General features: G+C 48.3%; 1 protein-coding gene across 10 annotated transcripts in view; it reads right to left on the bottom strand.

The window, feature by feature from the left end:
- Window positions 1-4,866: 4,866 nt before the first annotated feature.
- NFYC (nuclear transcription factor Y subunit gamma) overlaps window positions 4,867-15,290 on the bottom strand; it is a 65,261-nt gene continuing 54,837 nt past the window's right edge. For 9 of the 10 annotated variants that reach the window (XM_061412349.1, XM_061412352.1, XM_061412348.1 and 6 more), the window contains 4 exons: window positions 12,986-13,144; window positions 9,468-9,575; window positions 7,018-7,077; window positions 4,867-5,762 (listed from right to left, as the gene is read on the bottom strand). In XM_061412349.1, the coding sequence (XP_061268333.1) occupies window positions 5,643-5,762; window positions 7,018-7,077; window positions 9,468-9,575; window positions 12,986-13,144 (447 nt within the window). In that variant the 3' untranslated portion in view covers window positions 4,867-5,642. The remainder of the gene's footprint in view (window positions 5,763-7,017; window positions 7,078-9,467; window positions 9,576-12,985; window positions 13,145-15,290) is intronic. The other variant, XM_061412344.1, reaches the window with a different exon arrangement.

Raw genomic sequence — 15,290 nt, forward strand, 5'->3', positions numbered from 1 at the left:
CATATATATTATTGCTTTCAGAAAAAGATACTGGAAAGAGTGACTAAGTTCTTTCCAGAAATAAGACATGAATTTCTAGATTTAAAAGTCCCAGACTGCCTCATAAGATATCTTTAAAAACAAAACTGTTACAAAAAATACACATGGAAAAAAGAAAAAAAAAAAAACTGTATCTGGACACCTTGTCACCAAAGTGTAGAATAACAAGAATAATAATGAAATTCTAAAAGCCACCAGAAAGAAAAGATAGCTTGTCTACAAAGGTCCAATAATTGACTTGACAGTAAGCATCTCATCAGCAACAACAGATGCCAAAAGACAATGGAATAGTGTCTTCAGAGTGCTGAAGGCAAGTAATTGTGAACCTAGAATCCCACACGCTGCCAAACAGTCATTTAAACAAAGGGCAAAATAAAGACAGTTCGACACATTCAGTATCTTAGAAAGCTTCTGTCCCGTAGACCTTCCCTGGAAGAGAAGGGCACAGGGCTTGGGAGCCCAAGAGGTGATGGGGCTGAGCTCCATTTCAGACCTCTCCTCAGCACCGGCCAGCCTGAGGAGCTCAGCCCAGCCTGGTGCAGCTGGGGCCCAGCTCAGGCTCTCCCCTCCTGAATGCCAGCCTGCTGTCTTCTTATCCCCTCAAGGTAGTGGCCCAGTACCCAAGCTGGGTACCACGGCCAGTCTGGCTCTGAGGGCCTTGCGGAGGCCAGGCCCAAGTTGCTCATGTGACCAGGTACTTGCCTGGCCCTCCACCCTGGGGTCCTCTCCTCCTGCGAGGTCAGCGCCACCTTACAGAGGCCTATAGATGGCTGGATCAGTGGGATAAAGGCTAGGTCCCGACGCAGGAATTGGAAGGCAGGGACTTCCATTCTCTGTAGGAAAAGAATCACTATCAGAGGGGATGACCCGTGGGGCTGAGCCCACTGACATGAGAGGCTTCATGGAGCATCTGGCTCCACTCAACCAGTTGGTGCCCTTGGATAATTTCTCAACCTCTTTGAGCCTCAGTTTCTCACTAATGAGAATATCTACCTAATGAGGATGTGAAGATGAAATGAGATTTAATTCATCTAAATACCAAGCTTTAGATGTATTTTCCTACACAAAATTTTCTTAAAAGAATAATCACCATCAAATACCCGTGCCTAGCATATCATCAGTGCTCAACAGAAAACGGCCAGCAAGTGGAAAGTGATAGTGAGAGCCAATGAGCAGAGGGAAGAATGTGTGCAGTGCTAGAGGCCTGTTTTCAGGGAAGGGTTTGTGTTCATGTGCTCGCTCATCAGTTGCTGTCATTCTGTTGCTGCCAGGCCCTAAGTTGCGCTCTGGAGGCACAGAAACGGCCTTGAACTGGAGAAGGACCATTGGTGAGGAAGACAGCCCAAACCAGAAAGCTCTAACAGACTGTTCAGAGCCTAACTGGTCTTGTGTTTGTTGTCCCCTCCCCACTCGTTCCTCTTCCCCAGCCCCCAACCTGGTATAAGCTCCGTGATAGCACAAGGCTCATCTGGCTTGTTTTCAGATATCTTCACAATGTCCAAAATATGTCGGAAACACAGAAAGTGCCAAAGAAATATTTGTCAAATGACTGTGTGTCTGAGCATTGATAATAGAGGCTGTAGAGGTTGCTATGACAGCATCAAAGAGCTCTTTGCAAGCTCTGCCCTATGAGTTAGAAGTTTCTCAGCAAGGGTTATTTAAACTGGGCCTTTATGGATGTATAGGAGTTCAATAACTAGAAAAAGAAGTAAAAGGACTTTTACTTTTCTTTGGCCCCTGGTCTGGAAAGATGCCACATGCCGAGGAGCAAGTAAGCCCGTGAAACACAACTACTGAGCCCATGCACCCTAGAGCCCACACTCTGCAGTGAGAGAAGCCACCACAGTGAGAAGCCCACGCACGGCAACTAGAGAGTGGCCCCTGATCGCTGAACCAGAGACAGTCCGTGTGCAGCAAAAAAGACACAGAGCAGCCAATAAATAGATAAATATATTTCTAAAAAAGGACAGCCACTGGGGTCAGGACTTCTGAAAACATGGAGGTGAGTTCAGGAAACAGCAAGTAATTTGAGTGTGACGGGAATATAGAGTGTAGGGGAGAAAAGAATGTGAAGATACAAGGATGGAGATAAAAAGGGCTGTCAAAAAGTCATTATTAAAATCTGACCATAAATAAGGTTGAGCGATGAACTGATGCTTTCGAATTACGGTGCTGGAAAACTCTTCAGAGTCCCTGGGACAGCAAGGAGATCAAACCAGTCAATCCTAAAGGAAATCAACCCTGAATATTCACTGGAAGGACTGATGCTGAAGCTCCAATACTTTGGCCACCTGATGTGAAGAGCTGACTCATTGGAAAAGACTCTGATCCTGGGAAAGACTGAGGGCAGAAGAAGGGGGCGACAGAGGATGAGATGGTTGGACTGCATCACTGACTCAGTGGACTTGAGTTTGAGCAAACTGTGGGAGATAGTGAAGGACAGGGAAGCCTGGCATGCTGCAGTCCATGAGGTCACAAAGAGTTGGACACAAGCAACTGAACAACAGAATCTAACCACCTGCCTGGATGTGATGTTCTGGAGAGGATAGTGTTTCCAGCCCTCACCGTTGCCCTAGGAAGGTCCCTCCCTGCAAAAATTAAGGATCTTATTCAAAAGGGAGTTAAGGGTCTAGTACCCCTTGAGAAAGGGGACAGTTGTGCCTCATAGTTCCTATAGTTGTCTCAAGTTGGGATAAGGGTTGGACAAGACACCTCTGCCTCTTGGGTGAGTGCTACCTGCTGCCCCCTTGTGGCCTCAGTAGAATTGAGCAGCAAGGAGGCTGGCCATGTGGTCTTTTACATAATCCCAGGGGTCCCTGGTCTCCAGCATCAACCTCTGGGTTATCCCAACCACCAGCTGTCCACAAATCAGATCTAATTGCTCTGTTTATTCCATGCATACTCAAGGCTGCACCAATGGGTTTGGGGAGACAGAGCAAAAGGAGACCATTCATTTTTAGTAAAGTCTTATTCTTTCTTACACATACACACACCCCACCACCACCACCCTTGGCCAGAAAGCAACCATGTATGCAGGGGGTCAGGAGACCAGTGTTTTGGTTTCAGCTCCACCCTCTTCCTTCAGTGACCTTGGGCAAGTCACTGCACTTCACTGGGCCTCCTATGTCTTCATCTATAATACAGGGATCACCATCCCTCTCCCTGTCTCCCCTGCAGGGTCACTGTGAAGATCATTGGGAGGACAGATACTGCAAGTGCTAGGAAAAATGTCTAAGAGTGCTCCGGATGTAAGGGGATCGTGCTGGGTATTAGATAGGGGCTCTCTTGGGCTGTACCGAAGTGTTTGTTTACACCCGCATGGGCCCTGCTGGCGGGGAAATTTAAAGGGAACGTGCTCAGTAAGGGAACTGGTCAAAATACCTCCAAATTAAGAATGAAGTTTGTGGGAAAATGGGGCCTCACTCACTTGTCTGAGATTGCAGTTATGCTTGGGTTTTGGGGACTGAATGGAAGAGCAGCAAGGTGTGACAGTGCAATGGCCTCAATAAAGAAGAGTTAGCCAGGAAATGAGCTGAGCTTCTGCCCTCTCTATGAGCCCAGAATCCCTTCCGGGTGCTCCTCGTTCTCACGAGCCCTCTCCTGCAGCCTCTCCATGTGGGGCTGGGCACAGGCTATCAGTAAATTACCTGCACGACTCACTGAGACATGTCTGGGTACAGGATGGTGGGAAAGTCAGATAATCCCCTTCAGACAAATTCAGGGCTAGAATCTTCGGGGAAGACCAGACCGATGGTGACAGCATCACCTGCTTCGTCTGCCTTGATGACACCGGAGGGGGACCACGTATCCAAAACCTTACAGCGAGGAACATCTGCTTTTGCCAAAGAATGTTTTCTTTCTTTTATAGCGTGAATCTCTCACCTGGTCGCATCTCTTTTTTTGCTTTGGTGGTCAGGAAGCTCAGGATCAAATGTGAAACCTCATTTTAAGAACTCTGTCTCCGTCATTGCAAGCAGAACATTTGTTCTCATTTTCAGTGATTCAGATTTCCTACTCAGTGACAGTCTTCATAATTCTGCCATGTTTTATTATTTCACCGTGTATGTTTTCAATGCAAGACATATTGTCTTTTCTTGTGGAGTCAGGTAAGGTCCATTTAAGTAAATAACAGAAAATGAAATAGATGTCCAAGAGCTTAACACAGTTGACAATGGGGGATATTTGGTGAGGGAATTAATTATGTGGGCCTTAGGATCAGACTTGAAGTCATCTATTAAAGCCTCTTCCCCAGCCTGGCCTCCACCCCTTAAGAGAGTCCCAGAAAGAAGTTGCCCAAGATTTTATGACATATTACTATCTGAGAAAACAAAGAGTTCCTTTCCTGGCACCCAGTTCTCTGCTCTTCCCGTGATATCAGGCCTCATTCTAGCTGTAAATGGCATGGTGAAAAGGAAGGAAGACGGCTCACCACTGGCCTCTGTGGCCAATGAAGTGGCATGCTCTTTCTATCCTCCCTACTTCAATTAACAGGAAGCAAGCCCTGGCTGTAGACGGCTTCTGACCTGTTGGCTGACAAGGGGCCTGGGCCGCCCTCCATGGCAGATGTCAGGCCTTTGGTAATGGGCATGGCCATAGTAGGTAGCTCAGAGTGCCAGCATGTGCCAAGGCCAGAGTGGAGGAACTTACTCAGGGCCTTGCTTGAAGGAGAGAGAGAGAGCTTCCTCTCTCTCTCTTGACCCTCAGTCAAGAAGGACACAGGCTGAATCCGGCTCATGCACCACACATAGCCCAGGACCTAAGGCAGGCAGGCAACCCCAAGCAAAGGGTCCCATGAATGTCCTCAGACACAGAAACCCAGACTCCAAATTATCTAAAATGAAATTTATTGCATTTCATGCAGTTTGAAGTCCATGCAGCAAAGGAGACTAGCACAATTTTTAATGCTTTTAAAAATAAAGTTGAAAACAGGGGGTAGGGGGGGTATGCACAAAGGTCTAATCTCCTTGGGCCCCTGGAAGAGAAGGGTTTGGGAATGAAACCATCTACTCTCCATGGCAAATGAGTCTTGTAAATGCAGGGAATGTTCCCACAGCCTCTGGAGGAAAATCCACAGAGCTCTGGGGCAGGAGCAGGGCCCAGGGAGAAGAGCACTAGTGGAAAGGAAGCTACACACGTCACCTAATTTCACCTGAGGGCAGAACAAGGTGGCGAATCCCGGGGCAGCGGCTGTTCTGAGAGCCGGGAGACTACACACACCCCTGGGGAGATCTGCTCCTAAAAGAAGTGGCGGTAAGAACCCAAAAAAGTAGAACAAAAGAAATATTTCTTAACCACACTCTTTGAGAAAATGCCATAAATATGTTATTTAATATTTTCATTTCATAGCATTGGACACACAGCTCAACATATTGAAATATTGATTCCTTAGAGAAAAAAAAAATGAGAAAGAAGGAAATAAAAAATATTGCATCTTTCTGTTGGAGAATCTCGGCCCCCAGGCTCGGGGCGTTGTGCACCAGTGTCCTAGCCTGCAGGAGGCGTGGAGGTCGGCGGGGTCCTCTGAGGAGGGAGGTGGTGCCCATCGCCTGGGGCTGCATGGCAAAAATTGTGTTGGGTGTCCTTGGCCTTGCCAGCTCAGGCCCTCAGTCGCCGGTCACCTGGGGGGCCTGCCCGTCGGAGGGCTGGTTGGCTGACTGGATGAACATGGGCTGGGCGAGGTCCTGGCCAGCAGGCATGGTGACTTGCTGGATCTGGTAGAGCTGCTGCGAGGAGTGGAGAGGAGAGAGTGAGGTCACCCCGGGGAGAGGTGCATGCAGCTCCCTATGGGCCTCGAGTTGGCTGGGGGCCCCGGATACCTCAACCACCACCCACTGCACGGCGTCTGAGGGGGGAGGGGAAGTGGCAGTCTGCTGGGGCTGGGGGCAGCAGACCCAGGAGGCACCAGCCCGGTGGGAGCAGGGGTGTGTGGTGGGCAGGGAGGAGGTGCGGGGGGTTGCATTTCCTGTGGCTTTCACTTCTCTCTGCTCTGCCTCTCCCGTTAGCTCAGAGCCTCGAGCTTGCTGCACGCTGTTCCTCTGTGACAAACACAGGCAATTTGAACCACTGTACCAGCAGCCTGGAAGTCAGCATTTCCCCAACTCTTGGTAATCTTCACTGGCAGGGGCAGTAGGGATTATCCCCTCTCTTTTTCCTTAGAGTGTCTGGTTCAGGCTGAGGCCCCTGCACGGGCCCTGATGGGCAGGCAGGTCACCTGGGATTAGTCGCTTCCTATAGCCAAGACCCGTGAGGGGCGGAGAAGATGCTCATGGAGCCACCAAGAAAGGTCAGGGTCAACTGGACACAAATCCTCAGGTGTTTTCACAGAAACCCCAAAGCTAAGACCCCCTGACACAGGAGACCTGGCGTGTGAGCCTAGCATCTGGTGCTGGCAGAAGCCAGAGCTGGGTCCTGATGCCAGCTCCTCCCCTCTCTGGGCAGCAGAGAGCATAGGCTTACGCATGCCATCCTACCATATCCTCAGGGGTCTCCAGGGCCAGAGCATGGAGGGAAAGGCAGAGGGAAAAGGGAAGGTTCCTTCCTTACATGGGTTTAGAATTACTGAATTCCAGGCACCGAGAGAGCGGAGAGGTCACGCGTTCTCTGCATTTCAACTAATCCATGAGATTAAAAAGAGCACAGCTTAGAGAAAAGCTATTCTTAAAGGAGACTGGAGACCTGCACTCTAGTCCTGGTTCTGCAATGAACAGCCAGGCAAGCACAGACAAGGCACTTCCCACCTCTAGGGCTCAGTTTACTCATCTGTAAAATGGGCACGCGGGCTATATAAAGTCTAGGGTTATTTTAAACTCCCACAAGTCTTTAAACCTAGAGGACAGGCAAGACTTGTTTTTAACAACTTCTGTCCACTTATTGTTAGAAGATGATGGGACAGCTCCCCTAAGCACCAAACCCACAGACAGCACCTGCTGCCCTCCAACAACTCCTCATCCTCTGTGCCTGGCTTGGCTGGTATCTTACCTGTCCATCCGTGAACTGGCTGAACTGCTGCTGTCCTTGCTGGACCTCTGTCTGTGTGATCTGTAGGAATCAAGAAGGCAAAGTAGGCAGATGAGCTGCAGGGTCTGGCCCATCAGTCCACCAGCCCACCAGCCAGGAGAGGGTCATGAAGATCAAGTGGACAGTGCATACGAGGTACCCAGAACGAGGCCTGGCACAGCACAGGGGCTTGACGAGTAGCAGGAAAGCAAGGGTCCCTCCCCACCCCCGAGCACTGATGGCTACTCAGAGTTGGCACCACAGACAGGCCCATGGAGATGCCAATATACAATTTCCACAACCATCTCTCTTAATGTCCGCCCAAACCCCACCCCCACCCAAAACCACCCCCTCACTACAAGGTCTTTCTGAGGCCTGAGGCTCAAGTCAAAACAAAAACACCTAGCTCCTAGATGCTGACAGGACAGGGCACAACACTTACAGTTTAGGCAGAAACCCCAAGAGTCTGTCTTTCAACCTGTGATGGCAGACTGCAATACACTTGGCAAAGTGGTGAGTGGTCGGTGGGCTCCAAACCAAACCCTATCACTTAGATTATCTCAGTGGAATATGAAACACCCTGGCGAGCAGGAGGCCTTGGCCCTAGAAGCCCTTGTGGCAAACCTAGGAAGTACTTTTTCCGAGACAGGCCACACACAGCCCTCTGGGCCAAGGGCGGGGGCGGGGGGCAGTAAGGAAACCATTTGTCACATGTACTTAAAATCTTATGTGGGCATTTTAAATACATTTTAAAAGAAATTTACTGACATGGAGAACTGCATCATCTAATGCCAGCTGCAAGAGATAGCTTGGAAGACTTGAAAAAAGACTGAAGAATGTTTGTGTATGTGTTATCTGTGGAACATTTGACTAGCTCACGTTTGCTGTGTACCTTCTCCTGGAATCATCACAGCCACCCTGCAAGGTAAGGGCTGTCTTCTCAAGTGTCCTCACAATGGCCAAGAACAAGCCATCAGGGCCTACCCATGGGGCTAAGAGAAGAACAAGGGGACAGGTGTGAAAGGGGTTTCATAACTACTGTTCTTTGTTTCGGATCTTTCTCCTCCCACGAGGGCAGGAGTTAAGTTTTGTCTTTCCATCCCCCAGTGCAAAGTAAGTACTGAAGAAATGCCTGTAGGATAAAGGAGTGATCCTGAAACAAATGGAAAATATACCTCATAGATGAGGTTTTCACTGTGCTCTGTGGCCAGCAGGACTGCCCTTCACACCAGTTGAACAGAGTTTCATTTACCTTTAAATTCCATTTACATATAATTTATTCAACAGTCATTCAGCAAACATTTACTGAGCACCTACTAAGTGCCAAACTGTTAAAATTACAATCACAATCCGTCAATCGGTTGTTAGGAAGACTCTTGACTGTCCTCAGGTGCCTCTTCCTGCTTCTTTCCTCCTCTCTTTAAGACCCAACTCTCCCCACTTTCTGGCTTTAGCTCCTGGTCCCAAAATTTACCTCTGGGGAATTCTTCCTTCTCATTTCTTCCCATCCTGTGCTACAGAAAGCTTCTGGATCCTAGGCTAGAATCTTACAAGTTTAAAGGGAGCGGGTACACTAAAGGGTGGGGTAGTCTTGAGATCTGATTCCCTGTCAGTGAGCAAGCCAATGAAGCATGGATTTGGAGAGGGCCCTTTAACCATCCCAGAGACCACACGGAACTCAGAAGCCCTGCTCTTGGCTCATTCCTCATATTTCCCCAAACGAGATCTGTGGAGACCTGCTCCACAAACTCAGCTCTGTCACAACCGTCAATAGACACATCGCCAGAAAGGCACTGCGCCAGACGAGTCCAGCTCTTAAACGATCACTGCTTTTTTGGGTCTGAGGCAAAGAATCGATAAACAATACCTCCCTGCCAGCATCCATGTCCCCTGCAAATAATGCCCACACCCCCAATCCCCACGCCCAGGGAGGTGGCCCCCTCAGCACCTGTGGCTCACAGCATTCAATATCTTGGGGTGTGAGGTGAGAGGAGGGGGCAGTCTCTGGTTAGGGGTGCACAAGAAGGGGGGGGGGGATCTAAGTAGCTTTCCAAAGGACACAGAAGATGCCAGGACACAACAGTCATTCAGGTTTAAACATGGAAACTGAGCCTGACGATGAGGCAGCCTGTGAAAACACTTCCTTCAGTCAGACTGCATTTATACACATCAGGCTCTCCTCAGGTATCCTGAGACTCCCTCTGCCTTGTGTTTCCTTGTCCCTCGAGAACAAGACAGTGAAGAGACACACTTTGAATCCAATCTCAGATAAAGCCCATCTGTCCTCTGGGGTGCAGAACATGTGCAGAATGTGGAGGTGGCTCTTGCTGAAGATGAGGTGGCCAGAGAGTTATGTGCCAAGCCCCCCTTTCCAGTCAGAAGCCAGATCCCGCTGGTCCCCAACTCAAGCCCTGCATCTCTGGGGGACATACCTGTTGAGCATTGGTGGCAAGCGTCTGGATCTGTCCCTGTACGACTTGGGTGCCTGATACAGGCTGGGCTAAGCGGATATACTGCAGTTGGCCGGCATTCAGCTGCACCTATGGCAAGGGCAGAGACAAGCAGACCACAGGAGACTGAATGCAACCTCAAACAGGCAAACTTTTCATGACGATAAATGGTGATTATCCCCTACCCACCACCCAAAGAAGCCAACTCGGAAAAGCTCCTTTTAAACAGAGACCAAAATAAGCAAAACCGTAACATCCCAACCCCATCAGTCACACAAAAGAGCATGCTCCTTGAATGGACTTGGGGGAAATTCCCAGAGGACTTTGTCATACACGTGAGAACCGCACGGCTGGACCCTCAGTATTCACTGGCTCTTAGCTGTCTGCTCACAGTTTATGCTAGGAGTTTATGCCCAACTGTGACATTATTGGCATGTTTGAACCTTAAGTGTGGGCCTTTCTCTCCTCCATCTCCACCCTTCACTACCCCAGTTCCTGGCTAATCTAACACTGAGAAGAGCCCCAGCATCCACCAGGAGCCCAGAGCAGATGGCCATCACTCGGGACCACAGCCCGAGAACTACCGAGAACTACCATGCTGCACATCTTGGAAGAGAAAGCTGGCCCGCTTAACTATCTCTGTCCCCAAGAGCCAGGACCAATGCGGGTCTGTGGGACTTTTAGGATCCTTGGTATTCAGCACTAGCCTCTGGCCAAACACCTCCAAGGGGATGCTGAATCAATAAACCTTTCACAGGATACCCCATCATGGGAAACTAAAGCTACAAAAATGCCTTTAGAGTCCCTCAGGCTTACAATTAAGTCTCAGATAATACAATAATACCGCAGGCTGCATTTAATTGCATGCTAAAAGCCTTAACTCGGGCTCTTAATGCTCCAGCATACCATGAAAGTATTAGTGCTTTGAGCGTGAGGATGAGGAGAGGACCAAGGCAGCTACAACGCTAGGGGAACTGTGGCTCAGCAAAGAAAACAGTCGGCAAAGGAAGACTACGGACAGTCATGCTCGGGATATGGGGGATGAGAGAGGCTCCAGGAAGCCCGGCAGATATGGTCGCCCTCCATCTAGGTGTCCAGACACCACCCTCCAGAAGAAAAGCTGTCTGGCCTGCTTTTCTTTTAAGGGTGAGCTTCTTGAGGGTAATATGCAAGTCATGCCTCTTTGTCCTGCAGAAAATTTTCCTCTTGCCTTCAAGAGCTAACTTCATTATATGGGCTTTTGCTACCATGAGTAAAATGCTGACGGGATGAAACTCCTGCATACAAGTGTTAAATCAAACTGCTTCTCTGAAACTTCAGCTTCAAAAAGGATTTGAACCATCAAGAAAAGATGAACACTGAACCAAGAAAAGAGGTATGTTGAAGTTCCTGGTAGAACATTCCAGAATTGTCTAAGGCAAGGTGGAGGGACACAAAATCTAAACCCACTACGAGTCTGCTTTAAAGGAGACAGGGCAAGATATTGTGACCTACTGTCATTTCTCTTCTGAGAACTTGCCAAGAAGAGTTGCTGGGAAGTTGTGATGCCAAGCCTAACCCCCCACTACATTCCACATTGCTTCCAGGCCAATGTTAAATTGCTTACGAGGAGGAAGACAGCTGCATGGAGGCTTGGGAAACCTCATGTGCTGAGATTGATGGTGATTGGTCCCAGGAGTCTCCAGAACTCCAGCCAAGGACATGGGATGAAAGACTACAAGAAGCCTGGTCCCAGGAGTGGGGGAAGGTATACTGCCGGCCACAGGGATTTTACATTTCCCAGCTGGAAAGAGCACTTTGCAGAAACTCAAATGTGACTGAAAACTCATGAGCCAAACAGTTCTAAGCAGTTCTTAGAAGCAAGCTCTTCTTTTAGGCTTGGGCTTAGATATCTGGGGATGCTCTGCTCTTTAGTCCTCTACCACAGGGATAATCCTGGGGACCCTCATACCCTTTTAACATTAACTACAGAGCAAAAAGCCCACCCCCCTGGATGGAAATCAACCCTGAATATTCACTGGAAGGCCTGATGCTGAAGCTGAAGCTCCCACACTCTGGCCACCTGATGAGAAGAGCTGACTCACTGGAAAAGACCCTGACGCTGGGAAAGACTGAGGGCAGGAGAAGGGGGCAAGAGAAGATGAGATGGTTGGATGGCATCACTGACTCAATGGACGTGAATTTGAGCAAACTCTGGGAGATAGTGAAGGACAGAGAAGCCTGGTGTGCTACAGTTCATGAGATCGCAAAGAGTTGGACATAACTTAGCAACTGAACAGCAACAGAGCAAAGCCCACTCCCTGGGCTTTCCAAAGAGGAGCACAGTTCTCTTCCCGGGAACTCGCACTCTCCTAAGTCTAGAAATGCAGACTCCTGCAGAAGTATACAGTGGAGACTAAGTCCTAAATTCTGCAACACGTCTTCTGTGCCCCCAAGTCTTTAAAAGACTCAAGTTAAAGTCACTAAGAAGTGGGAACTCTACTCTGGCTTAGATGATCTTATTTTGGTGCTCTCACATGCAAAATCGAGAACCATTTATGAGAGAAGTCATGGGTTGGTGGCTGCAAGGAATCTGAAATCGACGCGTGCTTGTGTGTGTTTGTGGTTACCCCACCCCAACCCCACCCAATTTAAGAAGGAAGGGTGGGGGAAGGTGGGGGTGGGGAGAAAGAAGAGAGAGAGAGGTGACAAAGAAAGAGAGTGATGCACAGGGCCCCCTTTCCTCAGCTTTCTCTTGGCCTATTACTCTGCTAATTAAGAAGAGCTCCCCAAAATAGAGCTAAGGATACTTTTCAAGCTTCCTTCAAAGAGGAAGTGGTTAGCCAAGTCCAAGTGAGGTTCTATATCTGCCAACATTTCATTAACAATAGGAAAGGTGAGAGGCAGGAACAGACCTGCTCTATGTCATGTGTTTTCCACATTTTTTGTGGCAAGTTGACCAATGAATAGGTGGCACATGTTACGACAAGGACTTTCTTCTTTTTTTTTTTTTAAACAAAAAAACAAGTATAAGTGAAAAAGCCAACAAATGTAGGAAATGAAATCCCTCAAGGCACACAGGAAGTAGCAGTCCACAGTGAAGCAATGGATAAGTTAAATGAAAGCCAAAAATACACTTTGTTGCAGGCTCCACTGGGAACTGACTCATGAATATGCAACAAGTGTATTTATGGCCTTCTCTATACACCTCCCTCTTATTATCTGCAAATCAAGACAGGACTGCCTGACAGGGCCTTTGGGCCTTGGCATGGAATAGTGGCTACAATGACCTCTTTGCACAGGCGGTGGGAGGGGAACTCTAGAGGCGCTGCCCCATAGTGGTGAGTCTGAACCTGGATTAAAGGAAAGCAGGGAGTACACAGTGAAGCCAGTTGTGGTCTAGGGTAATAGAAATACAGGTTTACAACAAAGTGTGTGTGTGTATATTAAAATTTTTAACTGTTTCTGATTATACTGTTGAGCACAGCGCCACACAGACCCGAAGGCAGGACAGGGCTTACCGGGATCTGCTGGATCTCTCCTGTGTTCGTGATGATCTGCTGCATCACCTGCATGGTCTGTCCAGTGCCACTCTGGGCCTGCTGGGCTTGACCTTGTGGCTGGGCCTGGACAATCTGCACCTGCTGACCTTCTCCAACTTGCATGGTTACAGGTGTGGTCTGGAAGGAAGAGTCATGAAAAAGCTGACTGAGTTCTAGCCCAGAGCCATCAGGCCTCCCAAGGGGTTAATGCTGAGCAGTTAACCAGGAGCAAACCCTCCTGAATGCCTGACCTCATCTCAACACCAACAATACTCAACCTACAGAGTCCCCCAGGACTATGCACACTCAGAGCACTGATAAAATCATTTTCCAAAATAAAAGACAGGAAAGCCGAATGGATTTTTTGGCTCAGAGTGCAAAGTATTTGCTTCAACCCCAATACCTCTCTCTATGCTTCAAATGTTGCAACTTTTCACAGCCCTTTCAGTGACAGAAAGGCAGGTATGGTAAAAAAGAATTAAAAGCAACTATGATAATTCTCCCACGACTTGGCTGAAGTCAAGCCTGGAGCAGGTGAGTTTGGAGGGCAAACCAAATGGGAAGTGGGGTCAGTTTAGGACCCTGGGCTCCTTCCCCGGCATGCAAGGCCCTGGAAAAAACATAAAGGGCACACCGGCTGTCACCCCCACTTAGTCAGAGTGACTCAAGCCCACGCTGGCCAGCTGGCTGCTCCAGATCACAGCATGGCTTCCCACGGGAGAGGCAAACACCCTTAAGACCTGGACACTGTTAAGACCTGGATCCTAATCGAGGCTATGTAAGTAATAGAATTTAACACTTTAACAGCATTTAGCAAGAATTTTAACTTTCTAGAAATAGGAATCTCAGATTTAAGGAATTTCTGTCTAATGTATACAAAGATTCTGTGTCTCACACACTTAGAGGATTATCCAACCCAACGAAACTTATTCCTTCGAGAGACAGTGGATTCAAACTGTCAAGAGGGTCAGTTACTTCTTTAAATCTCACATCTTTACCTCTGTAAAGATGTGACCTTTACAGATCCCAGAATAAGTTGCTCAAACTGGTGGTGGTGCTAGTAGAGCCTTTAATTACACCTGAACCCCAAGCCCTCACTTCGGGTATGATTTCTCCCCACTTGAAACCAAGAATCACCTCCTAAGATGACTCAGAGTCTTAATGAATGCTGGTCTTCAATAGATGTTGTTATCCCGATTGCTCTTACATTCTGACCGCACAGGTCTACTCTGCAGTAACATTACCTGGGAAGGGGAAGGTGTTCTGGGAACTGCAGATGAGAAATGACTACAAACTGTAGGAGGGTAGGGAGAAAGATGACAGAGGGTAATGCATGCATGCAGGGGGCCAGGTCAACAGGAAACATCTCCCATTCTGACACCATGATCTCCAACTTAGCCTGCTCCCCAAACCTCCATAAAATGTTTCCAATTTTAGGACAGGAAACACAGGATTCACTTGACCAAAATATACTTCCTCCCAATTTTAATATGTATCGGTCCTATAAGGGTATCTGAGCTCAACTTGAAAGAGCCACTCCTGTAGGCCTAGGGAGGTGTGACAAAGCATAGCCACAAGGCCTTCCTGAGCTAGTCAGACAGGGGAACAAGAGTTGGGAGATGCTGGGAGGGACCAAGTTCACCATCCTCACAAGCCTTATCAGCTCCAAGCTGACCAAGTTCAGTGTGGCAGAGAAGAGGTAGATAAAATTCTCGCTGACTTAAAAAAAAAAAAAAAAGCATACTGCCAACTCATCACTGTACTACCAACTCAATTTTCCCAAGAGGACTTCCAAGGTATTTCTAAATCATTTCAGGAAAATGAGGGCTCATGTTAGCCTGGCAGATGTCAAATCACATATGGCGTGCCCTGCAGTTGGGGCGCAATAGTCATGAGCTTTTCAGAATGATTAGCCAATCAGGGACAGCTCTTGGCAGACTCCCTTGAAGTTTCCCGGTGCTGGGATAAAGCCTTAGGCAGGCAAAGCGCTCACCACTGCGGAGGCACAAGCACCGGCCAAAGAAGGTCCCTGAGGCATCATGCTGCAGTGAATGCCTCGAGGCAGGGACTGGGATGTGGTCATCTGTAAACCCCTCCTGCCTAGCACTGTGTCTAGCAAAGAGCAAGCACTCCATAAACTTCCAAATTATGGATAAAAAAGTGAGCAGGGAATAAATTCCAAAACCATAGTAATTTAAATCTAGCTCTGTCCCATTGTTTTTTCTTTAGGCAGACCTAGCTTCAATGGCACCCCACTCCAGTACTCTTGCCTGGAAAATCCCAT

This window comes from Bos javanicus, chromosome 3, assembly GCF_032452875.1.
Source record: "Bos javanicus breed banteng chromosome 3, ARS-OSU_banteng_1.0, whole genome shotgun sequence".
Lineage (NCBI taxonomy): Eukaryota > Metazoa > Chordata > Mammalia > Artiodactyla > Bovidae > Bos > Bos javanicus.